Consider the following 23738-nt stretch of genomic DNA (forward strand, 5'->3'; position numbering starts at 1 on the left):
GTTAAGAAAATGGACAGGCAAACAGCTAGGACTCATGGTGAGGCATAATATAACCATGGAAAATGAAAGCCATTCATAGCACTGTTAATGTTCAGGGAAGAGAGTAACCCATTCTGTCCATCCAGAAATAGCAGACATAAGAGAAATAATAATGTGTTCTAGTGGAAGGTAAAACAAAGGCACTTCTTAAATATTTGACAGTGGGTATCTCAGGAGTTTGGAGTAGATGATATTTATTCATTAGGCTGCAAAAAGCACTCTGTATAAAGAAAAAAGACCAAAAATTAGACTACATGAAAGATTTCCTTTCATCAAAACATACTATAAATAGACTAAAAAGGAAGTCAGAGAGTGAAACAAAATATTTGTAATATTTTTATCTGTCAATTCATGTACAGAATAGATAAAGAACTCCTAAAGTCAGGAAGAAAAAGACAGACAGATTGGTAAGAAAAGAAAATGAATAGAATATATCAACACGCATGTCATAAAGAAGAATACCAAGATGGAAAATAAAACTTTGAAAAAGTGTTTAGCAGAAAATGTAAATTGGACCCACATTTAAATGATTTAACAAAATGATCAGTGTGACAAATAACAAAGATAGAAAAGTAGTGACTGTATGAAACACTGGGAGCTTACATTGCTTATGGGAAAGTGGAATCTACTAAAAACTGAATTTATCTTTGCCCCTGAGGCCCCAAAATTCTAATTATTAAGGATATTCCCAACAGCGATGTGCCCTGTGTCCTATGTTCACAAAACAAAACAAAACAAAAAAAAACAAAACAAAACAAAACATGAATGCTCTTAGTAGCTTTATTCGAAGCAATTCAACCTGTAAACAAATCAAGTGTCTGTTCATCAACAAAAGAATGGACAAATAAAGTTGTGATACACTCACAGAATTTGTTATCATAAAGAAATGAGAAAGAATACACTACTTTTTCATGCAACAATGTGGAAGGCTCACCTGAACCTGAAATTGAGTGAAAGAAGCCAGGCACAAAGACGTGCTGTATAATTCTAGTCCTGTACTGATCAAAAGCAGTGAAAACAGTTAATTGTTTTAAAAGTCCCAAAAGAGTGCTAACGTTTTGGCAGATAGATGGAACAGTCATGGAAGAGAGTGGGAGTGTGTTTTGTGAAAATTTATAAAGCTACGCACCCATTGTTTACAGCATTTCTGTATGTGAAATGTACATCTCTTTAGCATTTTGTTTCAATAATGTGATCCATCCGACATCCTGTGCAAAGGGACCTGGAGGAACAGGAGATGGGCTCACGTAGTAAAATGTCAGGTGGAATGGAGGAGTCATAACAGATACTGTGTCGCTTAGTGCTTTTCTGTGTGTCAGCACCTGGCACCTGCATGAATTCATAAGATCTATATTTGTTTATTTTATTAGATAGTCGTGTTTACCAGTTTTAATCTTCACACAACATCTATAAATAGGAGCATTCCCACTATGCAGATGAGGAAGCTGTAGTTTGCAGAAGTTGCTTAATAAGTGGTTGATATGGATTTGTAACTCAGCCTGACTTCGAGAATCCTGCTTGGAACAGAGGTGTTCTCTATAACCCTTTTGCTGCCTCTCATTCTGTGAAGTGATACGGGGAGGCATGTAAAGCAGCGATTTGTTACAGTAGATCGAGTGCAGTGTGCATGACACGCCAATAACCTTCCCATTGTGGTATTCCGTGAAAGCTTCATTAAAACAGTGCAAAGGTAGAGTGAAATAGAATGAAGAAGAAGAGGGTTGGAGAGGAATATTAGAACTAAGAAAGAATGAATTATGGAAGTGATCAGAAGCTATTAGTAGTCATAGCAGCAACAGCTGAACTAGTAGGAATAACACTAATGTTGTAATGATAGCTTATTATACTTCTCTCTCCAAAAGTCCAGTGAGCACTTCACTGACATTGTGATGTAATTTAATCTGCAGTCCTGGTGAAGAACACAGAAAGCTGTGGTCTGCCTCCGTAGCTCAGTGAGGCAGAAAAAGGATACAGAGAGAATATTTTGCTGAAATCTTCAAATGCTCCAGAAATTTAGTCATTTAACACACCATCTCATTTACTTAGAAGTATTTATTGAGCATAAAACATATATTATAGATTGTTTTAAGAGGTGGATATGTAGCAGTAAATAGTTTTGGAGCTTATATTTACTGTGTGAGTATGGGAGCAACAGATGATAAACAAGTAAACAAAGAAATACATTTTCTTTACAATCTGAGAGATATTGAGGAAACAGATCCTGTAGACTCTTGTAGACCATGAAAAATAATCCATTTTATTTAGGATAAAATGAGAAATCATCGCTAATTAGTGCAGAGAGGAACATGGCCTCACGTGTATTGAAATGGACCACTATGGGTGTTGAGTAGGAAATGGTATAGAGGACTTACAAGGTCCTCACAAGACAGTGGTTTACAGTTTAATAGGAACAATGACAGTGGTGAGGAGTGATCATGTTTACGGAAGAATTTTAGCACAGCATTGAAATAGTTGGACAAAGATCTGAAAAATGCTTGTAAACGAGAGATGTCGAAGATGATCCCACATCTGCAAGGACAGAATTAGTCTACTGACATAGCAAGGCTACAAGAGAGAACGGATTTGCTGGAATCCGAGGAGATGGGTTGGAGCTTGGTTGAGTTTGAATGTAAGGTCCAGAAGAAATCTATCAAATAAACAGATGTAGGTGTTGAATTGGAATTTGTAGGTCAGAGGGAACTATGGAAATAAATTAGCATCAAAATGCTACCTAATGATGCAAAATTACACAGGATTTCCTCAGAGAAGAACATAGAGATTAAAGAGTAGATGAATGCATGAAGAATTCAGCATTAAAAGGCATGTGATCATGGGACAAATATGAGAAACAGGGAAGAAAGCTAATGATTTTACAGGGAGGTGGGAAGGAAGCCAAGGGGAATGTTGTGTCCTGCAAGTCAACAATGTTTTTCCGGGTCCAGCACAATAGACTAGTGGCTAAAGTCCTCACCTTGCACACCCAGGATCCCATATGGGTGCCAGTTTGTATCCCAGCTACTCCACTTCCCTTCCAGCACCTTGATTGTGGCCTGAGAAAGCAGTCAAGGGTGACCCAAAGCCTTGGGACCCTGAACCCCTATGGGAAACCCCGAAGAAGTTTCTGACTCCTGGTTTCACATCAGCACAGCTCTGACCATTGCAGCTACTTGGGGAGTGAACAAGCAGATGGAAGATCTTTCTCTCTGTCTCACCTTCACTCTGTAAATCTGACTTCTCAATAAAAATAAACAAATCTCTTAAAAAAAGAATGTTTTTTAAAACAGAGAGAGATCTCAAATTGTGTCAAATGTCACAGATAAGATAACTAAGATAAGGACAAAGCATAAATACAACAAAAAAAATGCTTAGGTGATTTTGACATTAGCATTAGACAAGCAAGGATGACTCGGGTCTTATGTGTAAAATGCATCACTGAATTTGGATAAAAGTGCATAACCATAGTAAAGAGAAGAAAAGGACAATATATGGGACCAGGCATGTATATAACTCATAGATATGGTAATGCAGGCATTTTATAAACTTCTTACTTTCCATAAATCTTAAGTTGCATATTCTCATCTTTTGGTATTACTCAAGTTAGAATCCATCTTATTATTGATGGTATGACACAGTTTAATGGGTGGGGTTTTATTTTCTAAGTGCGCCTAAGACAATGGTGTGTCATAATGAATGACATCATATAATCAATAGCATAAATATTCTCAGTGAGAACAAATAACAGCCTTTGCCTGTTCCTTGGTTCTAAAAGGGAAAAGCAGATGGGAGACTAGGTGGCTAGGAGACTCAGTGACTACAAGGAGATGGGTACAAAGGCTGCTAACTCGAGGTACCATTTGCCTCCACCTAAAACTCCTGGCAAGACCACCTGAGGCCTCCTTCTGATCTTCATGTTCATACCATTCATTTGATTTCTCAAAAATTCTCCTTTTCGCTCTTTTCCCCACTCCTATCCTCCTTTTCTCTTGCTGTACATCTGCTTGAAATTTCAGCTCTTTCCAGACTCGGCTTTAGCTCCTGTCGCTTGCACAACCAGGAACTTGTCATACCCCAAGTAGAAGTGTAGTTTTAAGACAAGGTCCTGGAGTAAGAAAAGCCTCAGATGAAGTAGGAATTCTACCATTTGCTAGATGAGAGAACTAAGAAAAGTTGCTGTGGCTTCTGAAACTCTATTCCTCACCTACCTGTACCTTGTGAAAATATATGTTGTCTCTGATAGAGATTAAGCATTCAAAAGTGCTAGCCTTTATTTTTTATTCTGTCAAGGTTTGCAAAATATTTATGCCTCTGCATCCTCTAATCTGTGGCATGTAGGTTTCTACAGGATTGAACACTCATTAAATATATGGCGAATGAATACATAGAGTGTTTCTTACATAATAGAAATTCAGTAAATCAATCCAAAGAAACTTCAAGATTATGGAGAAAACTGCTGTGCTCATTACACTGAAGGGCCCTGGTGCAAATAGTTAGACCAAATACATTTGCAGAAAAAAAAGAAGCCTAACACATGACCACCTCAAAGATAAATCTCAATTTGATCATTTTTTCTTATGGATCAATCAAGGTATTAATATTTGTAATGGCTCTGTATTGAGTGTACACTAATTCATCCCTTGGGCTCAAGCTTTTGAAGGCAAGTCTATTAGGGTTGACCTTTCCTGAAACCTTTCAATGGCTCCCCCAGGTATCTGAATTTAAAACTAACTTCCCCACTTGACATTTGAAGCCCTCCATGATGGGTTCTAGTCAGCTTTTCATTACTACAACTGAAATATATGAGAGCAGTTTCATGGAAAGGAAGAAGGTTTATTTTGGCTTATAGTTTTGAGGCTCACAGTCCTGTAACAGGTGGTCCCATTGGTTTAGGAATCTCATGACGTTTCAGGATGGTAGAGGGATGAACATAGGAAAAGTCAGAAAGTAGATCAAGACTGTCTATGACAGTATGACACACCCAGACCTAGTGTAACTAGCCTTTCCATGAACTACCTTCCAGAAGCAACTCTTCAGTCTGAAGACATCTTCTGAGCTGCCATAGTTAGAACAATCTCCACACTTCATCCATTAACCATTATCATGCATTCATACACAGTTCATGTAAGACTTTAGACTTTTGAACATCTTCCTGGACTTGGGAGGCCCAATTCTATGCAAACCTTGATAGGACAACAATTTTCTTTCCTGTGTCATCTCTGAAGCCCGATGAAGCAATACAAATGGAATTTCCTGTCTCCTATGAACACTTTACCAAATAACTATTGGAGGAGTGATCATTTGTGGCAGACCATTCTGCTCCCAACTCACGTTGTTCTTTCTAGCCAGCTTACCTTTGCCTAGACCTTGCCTATACCATGAGTGTTTTCCATTCCCCTTTTACAGGGCACTGGCATTTTTCTTAGTTTTCAGGAGTCATTTTAAAGGGCATCCTGCATACATATATAAGCATATATAGGAACAGATAGCATTTTCCATCCCTGGCTCTTTGAGTCCATCTCTTTTATTGTGTAATATTTTTCCTGTATTTACATATGCATATGTATATGTATGTATATTTTTGTGTTTAGGTTTTCTTACTTGTTATGTTAGAGACTTTATTAAAGGAAGAAATTTGGGGGAGTTAAGGTCAAGCAGTGATATAAATCACCACTCCCAACACTAACATCACATGTTGGAGTCCCCATTCAAGGCTTGGTTGTTCTATTTCTGATCCAGTTTCCTGATGATATGTCTCGGAAGATAGCAGAAGATGGCCTTAGAAGTTGAGTTTCTGCCATTTATGTGAGCAAGATGGAGTTCTTTGCTCCTGGCTTCAGCCTGGTCCAGAACTGTGGCAACCCTTTCAGAAATGAATCATTACATGCAAGATTCTCTGTCTCCTTCCCTTCCCTTTTCTCCCTTTCTCTTCACCTTCTGTCTCTCACTTCATCACATTGCCTTTCAAATGATCAAACATATCAAAAAAAGATAAGGAATTTTACCTTATCAATGTCATGATTCCTAGGAACCTGATGTTTTGTTGAGATTTTGTATATGATTGATACTGAGGCTATAGTGGAAGGAAAGGAAAGGGAGTGGGAAGAAAGAATGACAAAGGTCAAAGCAGGGAAAGGAAGAGGGGAGTCAAGGGATAAACATAGGAGAACTGTTCTGGGCAAGTCTTGCCAGTAGTCCTCTGCTTCAGAAACTAGGCATCACACATGGAAAGTCACTGTTTCCAAAATCAGCTTGAATAGGTAGCTAAAAGTGGAAGTGTGTCTCAGGAATTTTGCTGCAGCAGGCCCCCAAAACCAACAAGGGAGTGAGACTAAGGTGTTTGTTCTACAGCCACGGGGACCACAGAGACAGTTTGTAATGCAAGCACAGGCTTATATAGACTAAGCAAAAGGAATTCAGAAGGGTGTTTCCTGACAGTCCTCCCACCCAACAACGGCACTGTAATTGGCTAGAAGACATGTCTATCCCCTTAGACGTGAAATCATGTCTTAGGTCATGTACAACACTCATGACTGGCTGGTAATCTATGAGTGACAGCTACCAGGTAGTAGGCAGAGATCCAGGGGCAATCTCCCACAAGTATAGGACAAGTGTCTGAAAGTCACATTTTACTTAGCTTTCTTAAGTTTTTGGGTGTGAGGGCTCAGTAAGAATGAGCCCAGCAGTGGCCACTCCCCATGGATATTTTAATAAATAATGTTCTAAATATAATTGAGGTGATGGTTGTAGAACTCTGTGATTATACAAAGGACTATTACATACATTAAATTGGTGAATTTTATGACACAGGAATTGTATCTCAATAAAGCTTCTCTTTTACCAACAAACAAACCAACAAAACACTTGGGCCACAAATGGTGGCTCATGACTGATGATTGCCTTTGTCAGATTAGTGGGCCACAAATGGTGGCTCATGACTGATGATTGCCTTTGTCAGATTAGTGGGGCCTGGAAAATTCTGTAGAGAATGTGTGTTTCTCCTACAGCTCTGCCTGCTAGACTGCTCTTTCTAGAAGAGAGCAAGGCCTTCATGACAAATGCCAATTCTAATTTCCACATGGCTGGCTGCATCCAAATGTTGGTTTACTTTTATGATCCAAAGAGCACCATGATCTCTGCCTTGTCAGAGAAGTGTTATAGAGAAGCAGATTGAAGGTATCAATCAAAGACTCAATCACGCACAAAATCCAAGTGAGAGGGGTTGGAATCTGCAAAAAAGGATTATTGATGCTAATAAGGTCTTAGACTGGTTAATTGAGTTTCCAATATTTTCTGAGTATTTGAATCTGCAAAATTGGAATCAGAACACACCTGCATTAAATGAAGCACAAATACGGAGTTGTTGTTCTGACTTTAGCTGCAAAAGGCAGAAAGTTCCTGATCTAAAAACAATAGGAATGTTATAAGAAACTGCATAGCTATGATGTATACACAATTACCATGAGCCAGGTGTAGAGCCCATTTCATAATATCAATACTTGATGTATAGCTCAATAAAGCTCCTTCCCAGAGATTTGAAAATTGAACCTCACTCACATGGGTTAGCTAACCATCTTGTTAGATGAACAAACAGGAAGTTGAACTCAGTGCCAGTGCTCTTCAACTCTAGATAGTATCCTGTCTCAGACACATGAATAGTCTCAGTGTTTATTGGAACAAGTATTCAAAAATACCTTACTAGGTACCAAACTTATAAATGATGAAAGATTTGATGCTTATTTCAGGGAGTCTGTAGTTTCTTAAACTTATTGATCAATCTGTGTATGTGTCATTGATTTGCATAACTATCTTAAGCTCTTGAAAGGGTCTGTTCCCAGAAAAGAGCAAAAACCCTGGAATACTCCAAGAGTACATGATTATAGAATGCTGTCCCGAGAAAGCTGGAGCCAGGAGGGAAATCCGACTTGGTCAGGAGGCGGGTGATGATTCTGAATAAGCTCAGACTGATGGGGCATGAACTGATGTGAAGCAAAGGGTGTCAGGAAGTTGTCCCCTAGGTCAGAGGGGGCTGCATTTGCCACACTTAGGGCCAAAATATCACTTGAAAATCCACACAGTAAAAGGTACAAGTGATGATTTGGTCTATTGAATGACCATTTCACATTAGATTCCCTGTCAATTTAATTGATTGTGTGGAGACAAGACATTAAGATGGTGCAAACTTAGACAAGTCAGCTATAATTCATTTATTGATTTCAGATATGATACCTGCACTATTCTTTGAGCTGATTGAATCAATACTCATTTTTTGGCCTCATAATACACATTAAAATTAATCCCTCTATTTGTATTACCAATACACAATTTCATGTGCTTTTATAATATTACAGATGCATTCAATCTTGTGTTATGTGCACATATTCACATATCTGCCATTATACTGTAATTTAGATTCCTTACAATAGAAATCATATGCTTTTTAATATGCTCAATATTCACTTCCCCTTCATATATTGTTTAGTTCATAGTAGATGCTCAGTAAACATTTACTGATTTATGCTGATTTGAAGTATCATGCCAATTTGTTCTGCAGCTGGTAAAGTACATTCAAAACAAATTCAATGTTTCAGTCATTTTAATATGTTGAATTCAGTGGCATTAATATTATCTGTTTTTACAACTGATTTTGCTCTCTCGAACACAGATTTTGCTATCTCGAATAGTTGCACTTCACTACTCACTCCCGTCAATCCAGACGATTATTAATCTGTTTCCTGTCTCTGCGAAGTAGCATGATTTGTACATTTTAGCTAAAATGGAAATAGCAGGATTTGATCCTTTGAAGCACTGGACTTGGGTGCCTCCTATCTTTCACTTTAAGTATCCAAGGTTCATTCATGTTTTAATATGTTCTATATGTCAAGCCTTTTAAAGACTGAATTCATGCTTCAATGTACAGATACACTGCACACTGTTTATCCATTTATTAGTGGATGGGAATTTGGGCTGTTTTTATCTTCTGATTTTTGTGGATAGTGTTGCTGTGACTGACATGTATATTCAATTATTTGAATATTCATCTACAATTCTTTTGGGCATATACATGTTACGTGAGTGGCTGAATGTTGTAAAAAGGGTGTTCATGTGAGATATGTTTACTTTATAGTATATTATCGTGTATTTAATTACTGCATTGCTGTATACATATGTGTGTGTTATATATGCTTATCTCTGTGTGTGTGACTAGCATGTGGCTTGCCATGTTACTAGCAGTGATGTCCCATGGGAGTGATATATTACCTGTCAGTGTTACACTGGCCTTATCCTTGTGATTTGCTCTGATCAGTGGAGTTGTGACACAATATGGTCCATGCCATATTTGAGCTGACACTTCAGTAGACACTGCCAGACTTAGAGTTTGCTCTTTTCCCTGTCATGAGAAAAATGTAATCTTAATAAAGACTGCCTCTTCAGGCTGGTTCCAAAACAAAGACAATGTCTGGCGCAGAGCCCAAAACAACCAAGAGAAACATGGATATGAAAGCAATCTTTGTGGGTTTTAAAAAATATTTATAAAAAAACCATTTATTTTTTGTTTGAAAGTCAAGATATACAGAGAGTAGGAGAGACAGAAGGATCTTCCATCCTCCGATTCACTCCCCAAGTGGCTACAACAACCGGAGTGGAGCCGATCTTAACCCAGGAGTGAAGAGCTTCTTCTGAGCCTCTCATGCAGGTGCAGGGTCCCAAGACTTTGGACCGTCCTCGAGTGTTTTTCCAGGCCACAAACAGGGAGCTGGATGGGAAGCAGAGCTTCTGGGATGCAAACCAGCGCCCATATAGGATCTCAGTAAGTGCAAAGCGAGGACTTTCGCTGCTAGGCTACTGTGCTGGGCCAATCTGTGGTTTTAAGCCTCTGAAATTCTGAGGTTATTTTTTACTACACAGTAATTTACCCAAAGCTCCCTAATATTGAAACACTGATGTGAATAGCACATACATCATGAATTACTGCAGATCTTGTCAAATCCTCAGCTGTGCTAACATGTATTATAAGATACAAATGTAGATTACAAATAATCTCCTGAATGTATTTGAGCCTTGGCATGTTTGCTGATCTGTGCTTCTGGATCATTCCACCTGACAAATGCTGGGTCATGCATCCCATTTGGCCAAAATCCTGTTGAAAAGAACTCTTCAGGATTTCTCTGTTTTCAACCAAAGTAGGGAACTTTTCTTTTTGGCTCTTACTAATGTTTGTGTGCAATTATGTTATACCTGCTTGCTGTTGGAAATTTATGAATCAAGTTCTGCCCCTGGATCCCCTTGAGGTTATCACTATGTTATTCATTTTCTGTGTCTCTAGCTTCCATGGAGTGTCTGACTGTGCGCTAGTGAGTGGAAGGACTTTGAAAGTCAACATTGAATTGAGTCATTATACTTTTGCATTCCTACTATGATCTAACCCTGTGTGCAGAAAATGTAAGATATAGATTATCCTCAGGAATCATAATTTATAGCAATGAATTCAAAGCAGTCAAATCTTTTAGCATCATTGCTCTCTTAGGAGGTTTTCTTTATGTGGTCTATTTTTTCCCTTCGGTCTTTCTAAAGCCTTGTCTTTGTGACTACTGAAATGAAGTTCAAATAACACCAGGTCTCAAGCTGTGATATTGAGGAAAAAAAAAGAAACAGATGCAGGTGTTACTTACAGGTGATGGTTCTAGACGAGTGAAGCAAGCTAAGTATGGATCAGAGGACCCCGTTTCTGTCCTAAACAGATTCTGTCTAAATTCATCTTCATTTAAAACTATTTCTTAGGTACTCATTCATGTGTGAGGTGATGAGGAACCAGGAGTTGAATGAGGCATCGCTGCTTGGATTTATGGAATTTACAGAATATGGCATGGACATAAACCTGTGCAATAGGATGCAGTATGAATCACTGCTTGAGACAGGTGCAAGATACAGGGAGTGGCCAGCAGAGGGGCTGCCTGAGAGTGCCGAAGGCCTCCAGACACCCCCATTGAATGCAGGGAAAGAACAAGAACTAACATTAGTTGAACACGTATCCTATACTAACAACTTCACAGAAGTTGTTTATATGATTCTGTCTTAGGATCATTGACGTGTAGTTTACAGTCAAATTCAACCACTGGAGATAGACCATTCTATGAATTTGAGAAGTAGGTACAGTCATGAAGCCAGCACTAAAATGAATGCTTAAAATAGTTTTTTGAACATGTGGACCAAGTCAGTGAAGGAAAGTAGAAAAATAAGAAAATTTAAACTTCTTTAGCTTTTGTACTGCCATGTCATTAGGAACAGCCAGACTCAAACTGCGGACAGTAACAGTCATGTGCAAGGGTGTGGAAAGGAAAGCAAGCCTGCTAAGAGTGTGACACAGACAAACTTTGATCTGGTCTTTGGATCAAGTAGCAGAGTCTCAGATTATCATGCTGGTTTTTGTCATGGATTATGTAAAGAGCTTCCATTTTAAATTGAATCAAACTCTTAAATCTCTAAGAATATCTGTATATTGAAATGTTAGGAAATGTAATAATGTCTGTTGACTCCTTGATCATTGGTCATTCTATTATATATCATCTATTTCAAAGTTGGAGTATTCTTTAGAAGCCTACTGTCCCCCAGTCATTTTGTTAGTGTAAATCCTTCCCTGGTTTTATTTATTCATGTATTGTCTGTCTCTCTCATTAAAAATTAAGTCCCATGAGATCAAGTCCAGGGTTCCTAGTTACTTGTTCTTTCTTCAGATTCTAGAACAGCATCTCAGAGACATTAGATGTTTAATTAATTTTTGATTAGTGAATGCATGAACAAAAACACATAGCATAGTTTTATAATAATGAAGGTGAGGAAGACTCTTAAAGAATCATTTAGAACAAGAATTGGTAGTTTATTTCTTTAAATCACCATATAGTAAATATCTGGGCTTTGTAAGTTACGTGCCTACTGCAACCATCCAACACTTCTCCCTATATATCTGCATTCTAGTAAAATTTACTTACAAAAATTAACAGCATTTCCATTTGATCTATTGGCTGTATTGTATCAATGAGTGCATCTATCAATATATGTCGGCTTCTGCTATGCAATGAAACAATTCAGAATCTCAGTGGTTTGCAAAAGTAAAAGCTCATTCCTTTCTTGCCATACACAATGGGTGTAAGTCTTTTATAATTCTACCCCTCCCTCTGGGAGTTTCTGTCTTGAGCATTATTGGTGCTGTGAAAAGAGAAACTGATGAATCTGTCTGCTGTTTCTTATAGTTTCATTTTGGAAGTGACAGCATTGCTTACACCCACGTTTCCTTGGCCAAGCACATCCTCTGAATTCAGAGGGTGGGAGTGTGTCATTATCTCAAGAGGAGGACATCATAGGGAGGGGTACCAAATAGGATATAATGATAATCTAGTGTAGCACATGCTATTTGAATGTTGTATTAGAGCAATCCTGTCGTTTCCAACTCTGCTTGTATACTTCCAATGATGCAAAGTCTTCCATTTGCTGAAGCAATCTATCTCCTCCTTTAAAATTGCTGGTAGTTAAAAAGGTTTTAGTTATAGTGCCCTGAGCTCCATCTACTGTATTTTTCACCTATGGGTTCCACATCTACTCCTTGAGATCCTGGGGCATAGATACTGATACTTGTAAACACAAAATATTATTCTTACCAGGAAGGGGCCTTTCCTGATTCTTACAGTGGGAGAGCCTGAGCCCACCTTTTTCCCCCCAGGTAGCTGCCTTTCTTCATTTCCCACAGTGTAAATGACCCGTCACAGAGACAAGACTGAACTTCTGAATGAGATCATAGCCTTTTTGCCCTTTCTGCACAGTTTCACCCGGTGAATTATCGTCTTATTTTCATTCCCCTCCAATGAGCTGTCAGCAATGGATACTGTAATTCACAGCAATAGAAATACAAACAGATGGGTAATTGACCTGCATGCCTTCATTATGCTAGAGCTCAGCCTGGCTGTTGGAGCTATGAAGTCCTTTCTCTGCCAGTCTGAAATCCCTAGGTTTTCAGGAGGAAAGGGAACAAGCACTCCTTTGCAAAAGGTGCGGTCCCAACGTTGTGCATTTCAGAAATAGACAGAATTGGACAATCAGAACTTAGCTGCTACAAGACAAAAGGCTGGGGCTCCTTTAGGGTTCAAAGATATCTACAGGGCATCACATTCTGATCCAAGAACAAGAGAAAAAAAACGTAGAGTCAACCCAAATAGAACTCTTTAGCAGTGTAAGAGGTTGGACATTTAATAAAAATAGTCAGGAAAGTAGTACATCAATCAAGATATCACTGTATTAAATAGTTGGAATATAGAATGAAGTAACGCAACACTGTCCACTAACAGCATAGGATGATTCATAACCCTTGCCTGAAACAAAATTTAAATTTATCCAGGGTATCCATCCACTGACCTATCTTTGGCATCCACAGTTGACCATCTTAATCTATTCTGACCATATTCATGTTTCAAATTCAACACATGTCCCCTAACCATCTTCCATAAGTGTTGCCTGAATTCTGTTTTCTTTCCGTTTTATACATCAATATTCAATAGCTGAAATAAGCTTATGAAATGCCTACTAAGTTCCAGCCATAGTACTACTTTTGATGAGGTGATAATCATCAGAGCATTTCTGTCTTGTTCTTGATTTTTATGCTTCAATCTTGCTTCATTAGAAGGTAAAAGACAAATATGAAACAAACGAAACCATTTCTTTTTTTTCCAACACTGTCGCATTTGCTATTTGTTGATGGAATGAAGAAGCAAAGAGTTCCTATTAGTGAGATTGGGATGAACGTGAGAGATATTTGTAATTTATCTGTATATCTTAAGTACATTTTTAACTTCTAGTGGTTGAATCTTCTTTTCAAGAAAACAAATGTCTCCTAGCCTCATGGAGTTCACCTGCTTAAGTGAGTCAGATTCCTGCCTACACAGTTATATTGGCATTGTCATTGAAGTCCCCAAAGACCCAGTGCATGTTTCCAGGAAATTTCTCTTGTCACTTGTGTGCCCCCAAAAGATTGAAACTCAACAATGTAATGAGCATCATTGTTTTGTCTGAATCATAGACTCCTTCCATATAATGGGCGAGAGATGCTGTTTACCTGGAAACAGGGAGACGGAGGGAATGGAGAGGGTGAGGCCCAAATCCCTGAGCCTATGGAACTGTATCATGAAAAAGAAAATGAAAGAAAATAATAATGCTATTTATCTTATGAGTCTGTCATTCTGCCCTTAAAAAATCGGATCTTCTTTCAGATACTAGAAGCCCTTTTCTCCTCCTCTATAAGAAACCTGAGAGTAAACAAATAAGTGGACATGCACCTTATTTAGAAATGAAAGTGATGACAGTTTGCTTCTCAGCTAGTTGGAATCCATTGGCTGAAGCGGCTCACATTCTGTGTCCATTTTATAAACCACTTTCTTGGGCTCCCTTATACTCTAAACTCTACTTATCTGCTAGTCCCAACTTAAATGGCACTTCCACTTGAAGAGGGTTTTTGACCATGCCTGCTTCGCTGCAGTTAGCTGTTGTGACTTGCTGCTCCTTAAACAACCTTCTGCAGCTCTTAGGGCACTGATGTCATCACATCTGAGCAGCTGCTTTACAATGCTGGTGTCCAGGCACATGCCTGAAACATAGCACTGAAGTGTCCACTCAGAGGGGAAGATGGAAGGGAGGAAAGAAGAGGAGAAAATGAAGAAAGGAAGGGATTTCATAGAAGAAAAACAATAGAATCAATGATAGTCATAATAATCTTTATATTATCTTTTAATGTTGGTGTATATGAGTTCATCTAGGAGGATTTTCCTAAGAAAAATACAGGCAGCCCACCCAGGAAATTATGATTTAATGTGGGATAAAGGAAGGTGACCTGGTAGAACCCTGTAGGCTGGGTAGCATGCACAAAAGATAGGCATTTGTCATACTTCTGCCGGTTGGGAAGCCCAAGATCAAAATGACCATAAAGGGTCTGATGAGAAGGCACCTCCTGCCTTGTAGCCAGGACTTCTCTCACTGTGTACTCATGTGGCCTTTCCTTAGTATAGACTTACAGAGAGAGACCAAGCTCTGCTGTGTCATCATCATCTTCTAAGGGAGCGAACCCCATCCTATTGGCTCCACCATCTTACCCTCATCTAAACCTAACTGCCTCCTGAAGCACTCACAACAAAATCCATGACTACCAAATTGTGTTTGGAGCACTTTTTATGCCCCTTCCTTCTTCTTTACAAATTAAAGAAAAAGAGATAGTCTGATAAAGAGGCTAGGACATTCTCAGAGGATGCTTTATGCTGGAGCTACTGTAAGGTACTAAGCTGGGAGCTTGTCTCAGTCCCTGGGGAAGCTGGAAAGACTATCAGGTATCACAAAAGTCAAAACTCCTTGTTTGAGCGCTGATTCTGTTACTATAGCTCTGAGGGTTTGGAACAGTCACCTAGTTTTCAGTTCCCACATGCTCAAAGCCAAATGGGATAACTTTATTTTTCATTAATATGAGACAAAGAATTATTCTTTTGTCCAGTGCATGAGTGTTGAGAGCACTAGGCTCAGCTTTATTTTGCATTTTGAGGATGTGCAATGGACAGTCTCCTTTATCCCGAAACCTCACCCTATAGTGGTAAAGAGTAAAAAAACACGATGCACCATAAAGGACAAACTAACAAGATAATTTCTTCCAGGAATTAACTGTGCTGAGGAAAATAGAAAAGGCCGTTTGACATGGGTGGTCCTGAAAAGACTGCATTATAGGACAAGGAGGCTATGCAGAGACCTGGGGAGAGGGTATTCCAGGCATAGAGAAAGACAAGTGCAAAGATGATGGGAAGCGCAGTACCAGTACACTAGAAAGGCAGCAAAAAAGCCTCTGATGTGCTGCTCAGCAGAGATGAGGATATTTGCGCATACGAGAAAGGAGGCAGACAAGAAAATGGAGACAGCATGCCATGTGACGGATGCGAGAATTAACATCTCAACCCACAGCGGCTATCCACGGTGTAACAAGTACCGAGTGCGGTATGTGCTGAAGGTCAAGTGGAAGTAAAAACTAAAGACTGATACAAGAAGGAAAAAAGAAGAAAGGTGGCTTGGTGTCCCCACCTGTCTGATTGCCCACTCACCCTATGAAGCAGTGAAACATTCCACCTTAAAGTATAACAAAATTAAATAAAGTTTAGAGATTGAGCAGAAAAAATATTACACAGGCTCAACGTGGGTGAGTTGGTGTTCAAGCGAAACTCTCAACTCTTGCCTTTCCAGTTTTTTGGAGGTGAGATTTATAAACTTGGCAATCATAGCGGCATATATTTTTTTCTCTCTCTTTTTGTTCTTTCCTTTCCTTTTTCCTTCCTTTCCTATGTGGATGTGTGTCTTTGGGAACTGTGGGGACAGACTATTCCACCCCAGCCGGCAGCTGTATATCTTTCAAACTGTGGTTCCACAGGCCAAATCCCCCTCCAAATTATTTATGACTCCCATTGAAGCCGCCAGGATTCAGGCACCAATATAGGGGGTCAGCAATGGCCTTCTTTGTTGGACACAGGTCACCAGGAGACAGCTCTGGCTGTGACTGCTGTGTGAACCTCCGCTGCTGTGGAAATGGTTATGTAACTTTAAACAGTAATGACATTTTGCAGAAAAGTGCTTTTTAATTGCTATGTCTTCATTATTCTCTTTCGAAATTGCCCAGGAGATTCTGCCTCAGAGACAGCTCCGCATGTTCGGAGTTTCCATTTTTAAAGAGCAGCCAGTTTTGTGTTTCAGCTGCTTCCAGAATACTCCCAACCCCAAGTTTCATCTGTTTTCAGTTGCCTTAAATGGGGTAGGTAACACTGCCTTTTGTATCCTTGCCAGTGAAATCATTTGACGCAATTTTCTAAAAATGCTCTCCCCCAATTCCTTTTAGGTTGAGACCAAGAATAGAATATTTTATCCTCCTACAAAAGGGAGAAAGAAAATGATGAGCAAGCTAGAAAAAATGGGACTGTGAGCGTAGTCAGTAGAGTTCTGTGAAGCAATAGAAATTCAACCCCAATCCATGGAGTCAGTTGCCCATGAAAGAGTGCGATCAGCTAAAAATAAACCTCACTTTGGAGGAGAGAGTGGTGATAGAGATGAAATGAATAGATATGCATACTCTGAAAGTTATAGGATCACATCAGAAGATACTTTACACATTGATTTACTTTATTTAGTTAGCTGTTTTTTTCTTTTATCTAAACTTGTGTTATCTGTATCGTACTAGCCCTTATGAGGAGTCACTAAAATTCACTGCTCATCAGTATGGAGCTCACCCAGTCATACAACAAGCCGTTGTCCAGCTGTGTGGCTCTATCTGCTGGAACACCTGGCCTCCTATGTCATATGCACCTGCCTGAACAATGCTCCCACCAGTGCTGATTCAGCAGTCACAGAATTCTACAGGCTCCTCCCCGCAAAACTCTTAAATTAACAGAAGATTGTGATGTGAGGTTTTCTTTTCTTTTTTCCTACTGATTAAGTGTCCACTGCCATTGTTCCTTCATTAAACCTTTGGAAACGTTAATGAAAGGAGTGGCATTATCATCATCATATCCAAAACAGGGATAGCGTTGTTTGATCCCTACGTGGCAGGAACTGCTGGAGGCAGTTTACAAGGATATTCCCTGTAGTATTTTCAGTGACCGCTGGATAGGAAAATGAACTGTATTTCCATTAATTAATTAGTTATTAGGAAAATGAACTGCATTTCCATTATTTATAATTATTACTCTTATTTTACGATACAGTTCAATAGGCTCTGAGATTTCCAGTTTCTCCTCCCCAAATCCCCTTCACCTCCTGCACTGAGTTCCCCCATATTAGTGCTATAGCACAGTTCTTCATAAACAATCATAAATCCATCATGGCAACATGGACAGTGGCAGAGAGTCCAGCATCCTATTGTTAAGATATAGTTAACAGTTTCATTGGGAGTCCATCTTTGATCTGGAAGTAGAGATGCATACTGCATTGTATCCTCACGTCTGGATATGATAGTCTCCATTACACAGTTACTGTACATCCCCTTAAATGAAAAGCCAGGAAACATAATCAGCAACAAGAAGGAAAAAATAGAAATGTCTAATGTAATGAGGTTAAATAACATGCTACTGAATGACTAATGTGTCGCTGAAGATATGGTGGCGTATTAAGGAGAGGTTGAATTATTTGGTTGAGCTTGGTTACGTCTAGAGGAGCTGGCTGTAGTGATGCCCAGCTCTGGATTACAGTGTTTTGGTTTCTGCCATAAGGCATGTTGAACACACACAAAAAATGCCTCTCTTTAGACATTGTACTTTAAAAATACATACATATATATATATATATATATATATATATATTATTATTAGAAAGACACACATACAGAAGAAGAGCTACAGAGACAAAGATCTTCCATCTGCTGGTTTATCCCCAAAGTGGCCGCAACAGTCAGAGCTGAGTTAATCTGAAGCCAGGAGCCAGGAGCCTCCTCTGGGTCTCCCATGTGGGAGAAGGGTCCCAAGGCTTTGGGCCATCCTCGAGCGCTTTCCCAGGTCACAATCAGGGAGCTGCATGGGATCCTGGAGTAGCTAGGATACTAACTGGTGCCCACATGGGATCCCGGAACATGCAAGGCGAGGAGTTAGCCACTAAGATATCATGCTGGGCCCAAAATATTGCACTTTCGAATGTAAAGACAATGTAAAGATTGGCGCTTCAGGGTGTTGTTTATTTGCAGCAATGCAAAGGAAAGACAAAAATCCAGAAATGCAACTGTGAAGTGCAACGTGAAGGGAATGCTGAGCTCATTCAACAATTCTTGGTGAATAAGATCACAGGGTGTTTTTAAAAGCACGAATGAAAAAAAGTAGAATCAAAATGAGAATGCACTTCTCCTTGACGAGGAGGGTAGTCAAGTCTTCACCCTTCTGTGGGTTAGAGGAGAAGACTGTCAGTATCTCTAAACGTGAAGAGAAATGTTCTGGGTAAAAATAAAGAAATAAAAATAAAGCCTCGTGGGTTACGGCAGCCTCCATTTGTCCCTCTTTGCAGGCACCACAGGCAGTGGACAGCAGTACTGACCTTTCAGGAGCATCAAACTAGTACTTGTGTTGAGGTAACTCCTTCTCCACAACTGACTGTCAGGGTTAAGAAATGATGTGCTGGTACAATTGGAGCATTGTGAGCACTCCACTCAGAACCCTGGGCCACGCACTGCCCGCAGTGGTCTTTGATTCCTTCATTGTTAGACCAAAGACTTGGACTGTAACTATCTCTAAAATCTTCCATTGCTATTTTTTGGTTTTTACATTTAAAATTGTAAAATGAATTATTAAATTATTTCATTCGAATTATATATATCACTCTTACCCTAGAAACTACCAATGAATAATTGTCATCTACACAATAATTTCCAAATTCCTCACTCTAAATTAAAGACCTTTGTGTTGTAACCACCTTCCTTGCCTACAACCTGTTTTCCTGAAACCCACACCCTCTCCCATCCAAGCTCTTTTTTTTTTTGGCCGGGAATTACCACCATGTACTTGATGTTTATTGGAATGGAGGAGCTGGTAGACTACAAACGCAAATGATAAGGATAAGGAAATTGACAGACTAATTGCCTTGTATGATTGCTTTATGTTGTATAGATAAAGGTGGATGTATTACCCTAAGCTGCATAGAGGTGTTACAAATTAAATATTCTTGTTGTTCAACTTTTCACATGATTCTTTGCATTCAACCCTTCCAAATAACAACTTTTCTGTGCAGGTTTCCCTGCTATCCAAGCAATGTTCTTTGCAGTCCGCTGCAGCCTGCCTGCTTCCCATGGCGTCCTCGGCTGTAGGCCTATACAGCTGTGCTAGGATGGTGTGTGTCTGTGTTTATCACTGCTGATTATATTGTAAACTGCTCAAAGGCAAGGATCTGTTTTTGTTTATGACTGTAGACCTAGTGTTTAGCTTGGGACTCATGCTTCATAAATGGAGTTCATAAACATTTTAAAAAAGGGAAAAGAAGAAGATGAAGGAAATGAAAATGATAAACACTAGTGGTGTGTTTTTGGTGAGGGGTTTTCCTCCAAAATCTGCAAGCTGCTTCTCAGACCACACTCTAGCCTCAGTCCTAATATAACAGAACTTGGAATGGCCAACGTCATATCCTGGAAGTGTTAATGAAAGTGATGCAATTCAGGCCTTGTTAGTTACTCTATCTGAATTTAGGTAGGATTGGAAAGATGTTGGTGTTCCAACACACAGGGAAAAATCTAGCAGGTTCAGAGTCCCATGTATCACTTTAGGAAACTGTTAATGAAACACCTTTTTGTAACCTTTCTCTTTTCCCATTTTGCTATTCTCAAACAGGTCTTCAGATAATCTTCCCTCAGTATCTGCAAGAGAAGTTTGTCCAATCAGCCCTGAGTTACATCATGTGCAATGGTGAAGGGGAGTACGTATGCCATGACAGCCAGTGTCGCTGCCAGTGTGCAGAGGAGTTCCCACAGTGCAACTGCCCCATCACTGACATCCAGATTATGGAGTACACACTGGCCAACATGGCTAAGTCTTGGGCTGAAGCTTATAAGGACCTGGAGAATTCAGGTACAGAGCAGAACTTGGTGCTGCTGCGTGCATGACCCTGAGCCAACGTTAGAAAAGGGAAAAGTCTAACTGCAATTAGGACTCAGAAGTAAATGATGTCAGTTCTTTTGCTGTGAAGGATCCAGAGACGGGTATAGTAGTTGCTATGTAGTGGGCACTGAATAACCCTCCGTTGAAAGAAATACTGTCTAGCACCATCCGGTCTGTGGTCATTTGCTAAAAGCAGAAGATGGATTCAGGTCTTGTAAGAATTCTCTGGAGAGTGAAGAATCAAGGATAGTTTCACTGAGTCCTCTCTGTGTTTCTGTAAGCAAACACATATGAATAGGAGCTTGTGAATATATATTAACATATACATATGGGTATGTGTGTATGTGTGTACAAGGTTGTTTAAAAAGTTCACATGCCTAAAAAGTCACAGGAAATGGATTTGAGGTTGTTGCTCATGGGACTGGCATGGCAGCGTAACAGGCTAATCCCCTACCTGCAAAAGTTGGCATCCCATACAGGTGACAGTTCAAGACGTAGCTGCTTAACTTCTGATCCAGCTTCCTGCTTAGCACTTAGGAAAGCAGAGGAGGATGTCTGGAGTCCCTGCCCCCCTGGACTTGCATGGAAGACCTGGAGGGAGCTCTTGGTTTCTGACTGGGGATTAGCTCAGTTCTGGATGTTCTGGCCATTTAGGGGGTGAGAAAGTAGATGGGCGATCTTTCTCTCTGTTGTAAATTCTATCATTCATTTAAAAAAACAATCTTTATGAAAAGAGAAAAAACATGTTACTCGTTTTCCATGAAATTTTGAAGATTTCTTATCTGGCATATCTCCAAAGGATTCATGAACTGTCAGTGCTTGAAGTCATCTTTTTGTGATTTATATGTAGATACAGATATATAATAGATAGATAGATGATGGTTCATAAATGCCTGTTTTAACGGAGTAACTCAGCCCTAAAGTAGGTGCAATTCGTGGTTGAATCTCTTCTTGGAACTCTAAGAAAGCTGGGTATTAGTTCTATTATGATTGAAATGACTATGGCATGTCACGGTCAATGTGCACACAGAGGAGGAGCCACCATGAACAAATGATACTGAGACAGGGTTAATGTGGTTAGTGAAGCCAGAAAAAGCCAGCTGGAGGGAGAGGTGGGTAACAATCTAAGCTAGCCTGGTGGCGATGCCTGTGATGTGGCTGGGGGAGATGTCCAGACGAGAGACATAGTGCACGGGGTTGCTGAATACTTAAATGGATAAATCTGCTTTTGCTATTCGATTGTGCATGAGAGTTGAAGGGAAAAGGACTAGTAAGGTGATATTTAGCAACCATGTCATGCATATTGGACAATTTGATAGATGCCTGGACCTCCACTGAGCTTGACCCTTCTTGGAAGATCTGGAAGGGAGATTTTATCAAGATATGCTAGCCTTGTGAATCCTTAATGCTTTCAAAAAGAGATGTCTACTAGGTAGTTAGCCTCTAGTATTTACCCTGGGAAATAAATGGACTTTCTTATAATGCATCACAGTTTTTAAAACAACTTTATGGTTCTTAAGTCTGTTAGCAGCAGCATTAAAGTAAGCAGTGATATTCCCATATTATGCAGGAGAGAAGCTTCGAAGCTCAGTGTGTCTACCCTAGGGTGACCCAGCTTGTAAATGACAGCATTGGGAATAGAATCCCAGAGTCCAAATACAGTGCTCACAGCGGCTTTTGTAACATTAATTCTGTTTTACCCCTAGGCCTTAGTTCCCTCATCTGATAAATGAAAGGACATGTTTATGTTTTTAATATTTGAATTTATTTAAGTTTTTAGCCAAGAAGCCCTTTGATCAAACAAAATCTTACCTCCGAGCCACTGTGCACCAGAGGAAAGCAGAACTCTATGGAACAGCGATTAGAAATGACTGGTTTCCGTGAACTCTGAGTCCCAGCCAGCTTTCAGCGCCCAGGATGCATCAGAGGTCTGCTCTTAAAGCGTCATGCAGCTTGAATGAAGCTGTGATTCCTTAATGCACCTGCATTCATTAGTCTATTTGCAATCCTGTAAATCCATGAAAGAAAGAGGTTATGATAGAAATGTATGTGATGATGGTTTGGACTTAAAGGAAGCATTTGATAAAATGCTTTTGTAAACAGATTCTGCTGGAAACTGAAAACCAGAGAAGAAATTCAATGTGTGCACAAAGAGCAGGACTCTTTAGCATACCTTCCTAAATCACAAGGAGAATTAGCCACTGTGAGTAACTGCATGGGGAAGCAGAGAGCTGACAAGCTGTAGCACACACTGAATAGGCTAAGGAAGTGACTGATGTCAGATTCTCACCCCCAGGCATATAATCCTTCCAGATACATGGGGTTTATCTACTCACAGTGGTTTGCCCATTGGTGCAACTGCGGCGTATGTGTGTATGTTTGGGAAGAGGGGCATGGTTTCTGATTCTTCATTTTGAGCCCTTGCTTAATACTTAATCTCAAAGATCCAGTCACAGGTGATTTGGTGGAATGAATAATCAGTTCAAAGCATGAAAATCATTGATCCCTTCAGAGCTCCCGGGTGGTACAGTAGGAACAGCCTTTAACTTCTAGCCGTAGACGGAGGTCTAGGCCTCCTTTCTTCAGGGAGGAGAGCTCTTCTGCTTGTAGTAAAGAAAATGAAAGCATTCAACTATTAAACTCTGTTTTTTTTTTTTTTTTTTTTTTTTTTTTTTTTGAGACCCACATTCAGGCTGATGAGCAGGACTGCTCTTCCCTGTAAGGTCAACAGAGCCTTCCATAAGATGAACAGCTTGCGTTCCACATGGGGAACGTGGATCTGGCCACACAGCACCGGGTTGTTAGGCTGGGGCCTTTGCTTTACCCTAGCTCACTGAATACACCAGTCAGTGCAGTGCCCTGCCTTATCCTGTCCGTTTCATGCTACTGTTCGCATGGTGCGCTCTAGGTGGCAGGCTCTGTGTAGGCTGGTACCATCCTGTGTCTCGCTCTTGAAATCGAGATTAGAGAAACATGATATCTCTTTGTCAGAAGGGGAAACTGAGCATCCTACAGAAGTGACTGAAACTCTTACGTGTCTACGTCTCCAAGTATGGAGACCAGAATCATCTT

The 23738-nt window shown here is 39.8% G+C and overlaps 1 protein-coding gene across 2 annotated transcripts in view; it reads left to right on the plus strand.

Moving 5' to 3' along the window:
- The window catches only part of BRINP1 (BMP/retinoic acid inducible neural specific 1), a 183032-nt gene that overhangs the window by 129823 nt on the left and 29471 nt on the right, over positions 1–23738 (plus strand). For both annotated transcript variants that reach the window (XM_058672474.1, XM_058672475.1), the window contains one exon: positions 20400–20636. In XM_058672474.1, coding sequence (XP_058528457.1) covers positions 20400–20636 — 237 coding nt within the window. The remainder of the gene's footprint in view (positions 1–20399; positions 20637–23738) is intronic.

This window comes from Ochotona princeps, chromosome 14 (genome assembly GCF_030435755.1).
Source record: "Ochotona princeps isolate mOchPri1 chromosome 14, mOchPri1.hap1, whole genome shotgun sequence".
In the NCBI taxonomy this organism is placed as follows: Eukaryota; Metazoa; Chordata; class Mammalia; order Lagomorpha; family Ochotonidae; genus Ochotona; species Ochotona princeps.